The 10,973-nt window shown below is 50.0% G+C and overlaps 1 protein-coding gene across 1 annotated transcript; it reads right to left on the reverse strand.

Annotated features, from left to right (window-relative positions):
* Positions 1 to 5,893: 5,893 nt before the first annotated feature.
* LOC119309820 (L-ascorbate oxidase-like) lies at positions 5,894 to 8,712 on the reverse strand. The gene is made up of 4 exons (XM_037585733.1): positions 8,701 to 8,712; positions 8,143 to 8,154; positions 7,519 to 7,965; positions 5,894 to 7,405 (listed from the first exon to the last, which is right to left on the reverse strand). The coding sequence occupies exons 1-4, from the start codon at positions 8,710 to 8,712 to the stop codon at positions 6,059 to 6,061; spliced, it is 1,818 nt and encodes a 605-aa protein (XP_037441630.1). The 3' UTR covers positions 5,894 to 6,058.
* Between the last annotated feature and the right edge of the window lie 2,261 nt (positions 8,713 to 10,973).

Raw genomic sequence — 10,973 nt, forward strand, 5'->3', positions numbered from 1 at the left:
CCAAAAAATAAAAAAAATAAAAGAAAAAAAAAGAAAGACCAGAAGGAAAAAAGAAAGGCCAAAGAAATAAAAATAAAAATAAATAAATAAAGGGGCAATACTACTATCTCTTTATTCCACACTTGTGCTTCAAAGTAGCACCATGTTCTTCATATAGTGGGTCTCATATATTGTGCTTCAAAGTAGCACCATGTTTTCATGTAGAGAGTCTCATAAGTTGTCACTTTCATATACTAGTGGGAATTTTTCATTATAGAACTTGGCTTGTATATTCCTACGATGGGCTTCCTCAAATGCCCTAGGTCTTCGTGAGCAAGCAAGTTGGATGCACACCCACTAGTTTTCTTTTGTTGAGATTTCATTCATTTATAGCTCTAGTGCATCCATTGCATGGCAATCCCTACTCCTCATGTTGACATCAATTGATGGGCATTCCCATAGCCCGTTTATTATCCTCGTCAATGTGAGACTTTCTCCTTTTTGTCTTCTCCACACAATCCCCAATCATTATTCTATTCCGCCCATAGTGCTATATCCATGGCTCACGCTCATGTATTGCGTGAAGGTTGAAAAAGTTTGAGATTATTTAAGTACGAAACAATTGCTTGGCTTGTCATCGGGGGTATAGAAGTTGGGAACATCTTTGTGTGACGAAAATGAAGCATAGCCTAACTATATGATTTTGTAGGAATGAACTTTCTTTAGCCATGTTATTTTGAGAAGAGATGATTGCTTTTATTAGTATGCTTGAAGTATTACTATTTCTTTTATCAATATGAACTTTTATTTTGAATCATTTGGATCTGAACATTCATGCCACAATAAAGAGAAATTGAGAATTATGCTAGGTAGCATTCCACATCAAAAATTCTGTTTTTATCATTTACCTACTCGAGGACGAGCAGGAATTAAGCTTGGGGATGCTTGATACGTCTGCAACGTATCTATAATTTTGATTGTTCCATGCTATTATATTATCTATTTTAGATGTTTACGGGCTTTATTTTACACATTTATATCATTTTTGGGACTAACCTACTAACCGGAGGCCCAGCCCGTATTGCTTTTTTTTGCCTATTTCAGTATTTCAAAGAAAAGAAATATCAAACAGAGTCCAAACGAAATGAAACCTTTAGGAGCGTGATTTTTGGAACGAACGTGATCCAGAGGACTTGGAGTGCAAGCCAAGAAGTAGCCGAGGCGGCCACGAGATAGGAGGGCGCGCCCACCCCTCCTGGGCACGCCCCCTGTCTCGTGGGCCCCTCGGGCGGCCACTAACGTACTTCTTCCTCCTATATAAGCCTACATACCCTGAAAACATCCATGGAGCCACCGAAGAAATATTTCCACCACCGTAACCTTTTGTATCCGCGAGATCCCATCTTGGAGCCGTCGCCGGCGTTCTGCCGGAGGGGGATTCCACCATGGAGAGCTTCTACATCAACACCATAGCCCCTCCGATGAGTTGTGAGTAGTTTACCACAGACCTTTGGGTCCATAGTATTAGCTAGTTGGCTTCTTCTCTCTTTTTGGATCTCAATACAATGTTCTCCTCCTCTCTTGTGGAGATCTATTCGATGTAATCTCTTTTTGCGGTGTGTTTGTCGAGATCCGATGAATTGTGGGTTTATGATCAAGTTTATCTATGAACAATATTTGAATCTCCTTTGAATTCTTTTATGTATGATTGAGTTATCTTTGCAAGTCTCTTCGAATTATCGATTTGGTTTGGCCTGCTAGATTGATCTTTCTTGCCATGGGAGAAGTGCTTAGCTTTGGGTTCAATCTTGCGGTGTCCTTACCCAGTGACAGAAGGGGTTGCAAGGCACGTATTGTATTGTTGCCATCGAGGATAAAAAGATGGGTTTTTTATCATATTGCTTGAGTTTATCCCTCTACATCATGTCATCTTTCTTAAGGTGTTACTCTGTTCTTATGAACTTAATACACTAGATGCATGCTGGATACCGGTCAATGTGTGGAGTAATAGTAGTAGATGCAGGCAGGAGCCGGTCTACTTGTCACGGACGTGATGCCTATATACATGATCATGCCTAGATAATCTCATAACTATTCACTTTTCTATCAATTGCTCGACAGTAATTTGTTCACCCACCATAATACTTATGCTATCTTGAGAGAAGCCACTAGTGAAATCTATGGCCCCCGGGTCTATCTTTTATCATAGCAGCTTTCAATCTACTTTTATTTGCATCTTTATTTTCTTCATCTATATTATAAAATACCAAAAATATATTTATCTTATCATATTATCTCTATCAGATCTCACTTTCGCAAGTGGCCGTGAAGGGATTGACAACCCCTTTATCGCGTTGGTTGCGAGTTCTTTGTTTGTTTGTGTAGGTTTGTGGGACTTGTGAGGAGCCTCCTACTGGATTGATACCTTGGTTCTCAAAAACTGAGGGAAATACTTACGCTACTGTGCTGCATCACCCTTTCCTCTTCAAGGAAAACCAACGCAAGCTCGAGACGTAGCACCGAAGTACCACACCGCCTAGCGGTAGTACCGCAATGCCTTGCGGTAGTACCGCTTGTCTGGTGCGATAGTACCGCATGTCGCGGGCTGGTTAAGTGGATAACGGTTGGATTTGTCCCTTGACTATAAAAGGGGAGTCTTCTTCTCCAAGTTGACTACCTCTTCTATCCCTAAGCTCTATTGATGCTCTAAGCTCCATTTTTGCCCAATCTCTCTCCCTAGCCAATCAAACTTGTTGGTTATCTAGGGATTAGTTGAGAAGGCCTCGATCTACACTTCCACCAAGAGAAATTTGATTCCCCCCACTAATCCGTTGCGGATCTTGTTACTCTTGGGTGTTTGAGCACCCTAGACAGTTGAGGTCACCACAGAGCCATAGTCCATTGTAGTGAAGCTTCGTGGTGTCGTTGGGAGCCTCCAATTTAGTTGTGGAGATTGCCCCAACCTTGTTTTAAAGGTTCGGTCGCCCCCTCCAAGGGCACCAATAGTGGAATCACGGCATCTCGCATTGTGTGAGGGTGTGAGGAGAATACGGTGGCCTCTTGGGGAGCATTGTGCCTCCACACAGCTCCAACGGAGACGTACTTCCCCTCAAAAGGAAGGAACTTCGGTAACACACATCCTCGTCTCCATCGGTTCCACTTTTGGTTATCTCTCACCTTTACTTGTGCAAGCTATATTGTGTTATAACCTTTGCTTGCTTGTGTGCTTATTGTTGTTGCATCATATAGGTTGCTCACCTAGTTGCATAACTAGACAACCTACTTTGATGCAAAGTTTAATTTGGTAAAGAAAAGCTAAAAATTGTTAGTTGCCTATTCACCCCCCTCTTGTCAACTATATCAATCCTTTCACACAACATATTGCCAAGAACACAGTTGATTACAACAATCTGTCCACAAGTGTACAGGTGCTTTGCTTTCCAAATACGGACCCACTTCTCAAGTCTTTCTTCGACACACTTCCATAATTCCATTCCACTATCCGGGATTTATGAAAATGGATTGGAATACCTTAGGTATCTAATGTTAAACCATCTGGTTTGACAACTGAAAATTTTAATGTAGTACAGCTCACCTTCATCAGCTTTGCCAAACTGTAATAACTAGCGCTTATGGAAACTGTTATTGAGGCTAGAAAGATGCACAAAAGGGAAAACTACCAATTTGAGATTTTCCGCTTTCTCAATATTGCGATCCATAAAGAGAATAGTGTCTTCAGCCTATTGTAAGATGGACACGTTACTCTACTAGGTGCTCCCCCCCCCCCGGATTTGACCTTATGCCATGGTCCACTACACAATGATTGAAAAGCATATCCACCACATTATTGAAGTCGTTGTGGGGTCACGGATCCTCCTGACGGAGACCCTTTTTGTCTAAAAGCTGTGACTCGAGTCCACATTGACTTTAATGATCATGCCATCTCGAGAGACAATGTTACCAATACACCTACACCACTTATGTGAGAGGCCTTCCATTTTTATAGTCTGCTAAAAAAGACTATTTAACTTTATCGTAGGCATTTTCAAATTAAGTTTTAAAAATGACCCTACTCAACCTTTGCATGTGCATCTTAGTATTATGTAAGAAAAAAACCATGTCTACGTCGTTTCTTCCTTGCATTGAAGTCGTATACATGGGTTAAACCATATGATCTTACACACCCAACAACATTGGAAATTTTTTGGACAGTCATACTTGCACTTTTTCCATAAAAGAAGCTGTGAGAAAGACATTTTTGGCAGCATAGACCCAAGGTACATCATTTATTGTAGATTCATCCAAGGAGAAATTACTTCCTTCTGGTGCTTTAGACATACCTTTATAATACTTCATAATGATAACTCACATCATGAGACCGGCTAACTGAAAAAACATCTAAACCCATAATGCCTTTTGATGTATACGGAAGTATGATTGATGACATTTATCAAGTGTACCCATGGGGCAATGGTTCATAAAGAGTATGGAGATGGTACTTCCCTCCCCCCCCAATTCCAATAAGGAAACGAAAAATTTATCGGTTTGTTGAAAGACTCGATTTTTGGGGTTTTATTCGAGTCTTAGGGAAGCCACACTATTAAGAGGGGTTGAGGTGGTGTGTAGTGGGGCGAGCGTGTGCTGTACATCTTATACAAGCCCCCCACCCACACACACAACCTACTCAAACTTAAAACCCACCAATTCAACCCTTGCATTGACCCTCGGGTATCCATGGTACAGGGGGCCATCTCCGGGTTCAACAGTTTTGCCTGTGGATACCATACATCTCTGGGTCCTAACCCTCGAGTCTCTAGGGTTCATATGCTTGCTCTCTGGACGGTCCAGGTCTCCTAGGTGACCTTGGCTTCGTCTCTGTATGGAATGGGTCTATGGAGTCCCTAGGCCCCGGGTCTCTAGGGTGCCTGTGGTCTACCGTCTAGACAGAGTAGGTCTCCGAACCATTGGGGCCCTAGGCCACTAGGGTAGCCCGGGTCCACGGACTTCCAACAGTTGGATTGGGTGGATGGGTATAAATATACATCCTTCTTATACCACTAGACCTAATCCTTCATGTGAGTTACTTCACCATTGCCAAACCTCTAAAATCTCATCTCCCTTCTATTCTCCCAACCAAACTCCATTGAACTTTTAGGACTGAAAGATGAATCGCCGATCTATAGTCGCACCAAACCGAATCATGATTCTCCTACACATTCATCACCAGAATTGTTACTCTTGGAGATTCGGGACTCCTAGGTAGTAGGAGTCTTTCCTGGAAGGGACCTTGCATGTGGTGTGCTCCAGTGAATTCCGTAATGGTGTGATGGTCGCCTTGAAGGCCAAACACAAGTGATTTTGAGGCACCTCCATTGGGGACTTGGGGTGGCGGAAAGGAAAAAAAAGGTGAGCCATCGGTGGCATTCAAGAAGCTTTGGCTCTCGCACCATTCCAACATGGTCTCTGATCTCTGTTCTTGCTATCCCCTAGCAGGAGAGGCAGTCCACAACCCGGAGCGAGGGGCCAGTCTCGATGGCGAGTTGGCGCCCTATGAAGATGGCTCGATGTGCTTGGTACTATGGTGTGTGGTGGTCTTGCAAGGCAGCACAGTTCCGACCTTGTTCGATAGTCTCCGTTGTTGTCTGTTAGAGGTGGTGTCTCCTTGTTTTACGCTCGATGTTGGGTTGGCCGCACTTGTGCCACTCATCCGAATGTCCTTTTATTTTTCTTCCAACCTACTTGTTTCCAGATTTTCTCCCCACTTTGTATCGGTTCGGCCATTTGGGCTTTATATATAAAGCTAGGCGAAAGCCTGTTTGGAGGAGTTATAACCGACATCATGTATACAATCTCAAAGATTCTAATAAAATAAAAGGATAAATTAATACATTGTGTACATGAAAAAAGACCGACTGTGTGTACCTTGTACACTTTAATAAGGATAAATGAAATAGGAATTAGACAAACTGAATGAAATAAGAACTAACCCTAGTAAGATCAACCTTTATTTTGTAAATAAAATGACAACTTCAACTCAAAAAATATAATAAATTGAAATTATAACTTGCACCCGGTCCGATCAGTGCAGCCCCTTGGATCGTCCACAGCCCATGATGGACGATGGCAGTCGGCCGACCCTCTTGACGCCCTCCTCGAAGACCACACCCATGCCCATGAAGACGTGCGCCTCCACGTGGCAGTGGAACAACCACACCCCCGGGTTGTCCGCCCGGAACCGCACCGCCGTCCACCCATCCGGGTGCAGTGGCACAGTGTTCTTCATGATCGGGTCCCTCACGTTGAGCAGCCTCCAGGCGTCCGCGGCAGGGTTGAACTTACCTTCGCCGTGGCCGAGCACCCAGAAGTCGTGCCCGTGTAGATGCCACGGGTGCGTCTCGGTCTTGTTGTTGAGCGCGTTGGAGTTCTGCAGCACCACGTCCACCACGGAGCCGAGCGCCAGCCTGTACACCGGGCTGCCCACGGTCCCGTTCGTCGGCGCCGGCGCGGAGATTTCGTGGCTCATGTGGTCGTACATGTCGGGCGGGGGGCGCTGTTCGTACGCGTCTTTCATGCCGCGCTTCATCGCCACGAGATACGGCGTGGCCGGGAACATGAGCGACACGCCATTGATGGTCCACTTGATGTGGCCATCAATCCGGTTCTGGGTGTTGAGGAGGAGCAGCGTGCGGTCGGCCCTCGCCGGCATGGGCACGACGTAGCGTGGGTGCGCGAAGATGGCCCTGCTCTGCTCCACCCTGATAGCCGTGTTGTTCCATGCCGGGCCAGCCGGTGGCGCCGTGGGCGGAGGCATCCACGGGTTGTTGCCGTTGAAGGCGTAGCTGACGACGGCCATGCCGCTGGGTGTCTGGCTGGGGTTGCGGCCAACGACGTGGGACGCAGCCCAGTAGTTTCGCCGCGGGTCCTGGTCGGCCTTGACCAGCACGGAGTACGTCTCGCCAGAGTAGATGAAGAGGCCCCTCACGGCGAACGGCAGCACGTAGTGCCCGTCGGCCTCCACGACCATCATCGGGTGGCCCTCGATCTCGAAGTAGAGCGAGGAGAGCGAGGTGAGGCTGCCGATGCGGAGGAGGTATGTCTTCCCGGGCACGGCGGTGAAGAGAGTCGGCAGAGCGCAGTCGGGGCGGGAGGCGTTGCACGTTCCACTGGGAGCGAGCGAGCAGTTGAACATTCCTCTGCCGTTGATGAGGAGAGACTGGGGCTCGGTGACGAAGACGAAGGGATTGGAGGAGAGGCCTGTGGCCTGCTCGTAGACGCTCTTGTGCCACCAGTCGCCGAGGAGGACGGTGTGCTCCTCGTCGTAAGAGAAGGGCTCGACGAAGCCGTCCGGCACGGTGACTACGATCATGCCGTTGAGCCCCGCCACGCGCTGCATCCCGTAGTGCGCATGGTACAGGTACGTGCCAGGCTGAAAACACACAGACAAAACACATTTAGAGACGAGAAGGGGTTCAGAGATTAGAATCAATGACATTTCACGCAATAAATAAAGAAAAGAAAACGTCACTCTATGTTGCTTACCCTGTCGACGACGAATTGGTAGGTGAAGGTTTCGCCGGGCAGGATGGGGCACTGCGTGACGCCGGCGACGCCGTCAGCCCACGGCGTGTCAATCTGGCGGATGCCGTGCCAGTGGATGGCGGTGTTCTCGGTCTCGAGCTTGTTATGGACGGCGACGACGATGGTGTCACCCTGCGTGGCGCGGATGGTCGGGCCGGGAGCCTCGCCGTTGACGGTCACAGCGAGCTTCTCGAAGCAGTCGGGGGACTTTAACTGGTACGAGATGTCCCACGTGTAGTGGTGCACCTTGGCCTCCGCCACGGCCACCAGCAGCCAGAAGCAGAGGACGGCGGCGGCAGCGAGCAGTGGCCTCGCCGACGGTAGCATGGTGCCAAACACAGCTGCGTAGTTAATTGCACTGGCGCTGGCTGTGGAGTAAAGCAAGAAGAAGCCACCCGCTGTGCTGGACTAGTTCGATCGAGCAGGTGTGGCGTGTGTGTGGTCGTTGTTCTAGCACGCACGCGTTATTATACTTATATATATACTAGTAAAAGTGCCCGTGCGTTGCAACGGGCTAACAACAAAAACTCACAAAAATTATAATGACCAACATAAAACAATTCAAGTTCATCAAATTGTGCCAACCTGATGTAAATCCTACAGATCAAATCAATAATTAAGAATAACTCATGTAAGAAAGAGGAGCCTGAGCTTTTAAAAAAAACGTGCACGCCATCCTGGTTGAATGTGCTTGAATGGACGCTCCTTCTGGCGCTGCTAGTGGCCACCACTATGACTCCTTGTCCTCGTGGGCACGCATGGGGAAGGAGCAGATCCTCCAGCGCAAGGAACAGCAAAACACACCAAGAATTATGAACCACTTTTAGCTATTTACAACAAATAGCCCAAGATTACACCACATGGTCATTAATAGCAAGATTGGATAAAAATAGCTTCTTGTATATTTATACACTCACACACCAGGTCCAGTTCTTCTCATTGCCTCGCTGTATATTGTAGTCTTCACAGAATATTAATTACATGATGATGAGATTAACCGAAAAGACTACACTGAATTTTGGCATTTTGCCTATGCAGTAACTCAAAAGACAAACAACTCTTACAGAATAAGAATCGTATGTGTTTTCTTCCACAAAGATCATGAACAGTGGGTTTAGTTTTCTATTTTATTTCATTGTTGACCCAGTCTTTCATGGCTGCTTCATTAGGAACTTGAACATGAAAGAGGACGGTAGGAAAGCCTCTTTTTATTACAGGTATATATATTCAGTAGCTCAGGCCTTTGTAGCAAATTTGTATAGGTCTGCTTGTTGTGCCTGCCGAAGTATGCACATGTTTTTGACCTGCAAGTGCAGCTAGGGATGCCTGTAATTCAGACAATTAAAACACAAAGTTGATGATTTCTGTGTGTATGACACTTGTGTTCTGTACATGTCCCCATGCTTGCAAGTTGCATTTGCAGTGTATGGAACTAACCTTATATGGCTTATTTGAGGGGACAACAACAGCAGCCAAGGTGGCGGCAGGAAGTCCTCGACGTGTGACCTGGACAACGTCTTGGTTAGTTACTTGGAGATTATGCTTCCATTGCTCACGCTCGCCGGGACACACTGCCGTCACCGTTGTCGGAGTCTTTGTCGCTGGTGTTAAAAGGGAGAGAGGAGGATTGGTGGAATAGTTGTTTTATTGCTTGAGCCTCATGGGCATATATATAGGAGTACATGATCTACTTGGAGTACAAGGCAAGCCAGAATATTTCCTAGTCTAACCTATGTTTCCTAATACAATCACGTTACTCAACATCCCCCCGCAGTCACAACGGTAGCGATGCAGACGGTGAGACTGGAGAAGAATCCGAAGGCAAGCCGATGGACACCCCCCACAGTCGTAACGGTCGATGCATCGCGGAGTCGTGGCTGGAGTGGAAACCAACGAGGTTGCTCAAGCAGGCGGTAGCCCTTTGTGCCGTTTGTCGATGTAGCCGAGAGCGTGGGTGGTGGAGCCGTGGTCGAGGTAGCCGTGCGAAGAATGCCGTGGTCGATGTCGAGTCGGGGTAGCCGGTGTCGAGGAAGTCGCCGTGGAGCCGCGGGCGCAAGGGGGCGCCGAGTTAGCATGGGCGCAGTGGTGTCGAAGTAGTGGTGCGCCAGGAAGTAGATGGTGTTGACGACGCGTCGCGGTGGGTGTGCCAAGCCCGGGGACACATCGTGGACGAAGGCACGCACCGGTGTTGCCAGCACCGGGCATGCGTAGACGGACGAAGACGAAGTTGACGAAGGGCCGCGCCAGGCTTGCCAGGCCCGGGGACACGTCGTGGACGAAGGCACGCGGCGGTGTTGCCAGCACCGGGCATGCGTAGACGAGGGACCTGCACGAGCTGTACACCATGTCGGAGAAGTCGGAGAGGCCAGCAGAGAAGGACTCGACGACGGTTGCGGCGCCAATCCGCGCGGAGCCAATGTCGCCCGCGGTTGTCGGAGTAGATGAAGCGGTCGGGGTAGATGACGGCCACGCTGGCGACGAACTGGTGCTGGACGAAGACGAAGGGGGTGGACGGGCGGCGGCGGCGGCTACAAAGGTAGCGGCGGCGGCGGCCAAAGAAGAGCGGCAGCGGTGGCCTGAAGGCGGCGGCGGCGGCTAGGTTAGCAGTGCGGCGGCGGTGCTCGAAGTAGGCGAAGAACCCTGACAGCGTGACGAAGACCGGCGCGGACGGTGGTGTTCCCGCGCCAAGGGAGACGGCGCGGCGCATACCACGGGAGATCGACGCGCGGTGACGGCGGAGTGGACCGCGGGCCGCGGCGCTACGATCCAAAGGGGCGACGCAGCGGCGGCAGGCGGATCGGGGCGACGGCGGGAAGACCTCGGGGCGGCAGCGGGGACCGCGGGCCGCGACGCTGCGGCCCGAAGGGGCGACGCAACGGCGGTTCGCGAGTCGGTGCAACCGCAGGGACGGCCTCGGGATGGCGGCGTGGACCGCGTGCCACGCTCGCTACGGCCCGACGGGGCGACGCAGCGGCGGCGCGAGGGTCGATGCAGCCATGGGACGGCCTAGAGCGGACGCCCACGGGGCGGCGGGGGACCGCGGGCCGCGGCACTACGGCCCGAAGAGGCGACGCAGCGGTGACGCGGGTCGGTGCAGCCGGGACAAGAACCACGGGGCGGCGGCGCTGCGGCCCGACGGGGCGACGCAACGGCAGCCCGATGCTCGATCGGTGGAGAGGCGCGCTGAACTCGGGGATGATCTTCACGGGACCTGCAGAGGCGCGCGTAACCGACGGGCCAGGTCGGTCGCGCGGCGTAGGTGAGGCGGATCGCGGCGGCGAGCGGGTGATCAAGCCGATCGCGCGCGAGGTCGGGGACGCCGCTCGGTGGAGGCGTGGTGGCGGCGGTGTCCGAGATGAAGCCGGCGGCGGCGGGCGGCAGGGCGGCTATAATTGGCCGCCACATGGCGCGAGGCC

The sequence above is a fragment of the Triticum dicoccoides genome, chromosome 5B, assembly GCF_002162155.2.
Source record: "Triticum dicoccoides isolate Atlit2015 ecotype Zavitan chromosome 5B, WEW_v2.0, whole genome shotgun sequence".
NCBI classification, from domain to species: Eukaryota; Viridiplantae; Streptophyta; class Magnoliopsida; order Poales; family Poaceae; genus Triticum; species Triticum dicoccoides.

Bases quoted from the DNA above. Each gene is read 5' to 3' on its own strand.
- LOC119309820 (XM_037585733.1), bottom strand. The intron at 7,406-7,518 runs GTAAGCAACATA...GTGTGTTTTCAG, and splicing joins ACCAATTCGTCGTCGACAGG to CCTGGCACGTACCTGTACCA.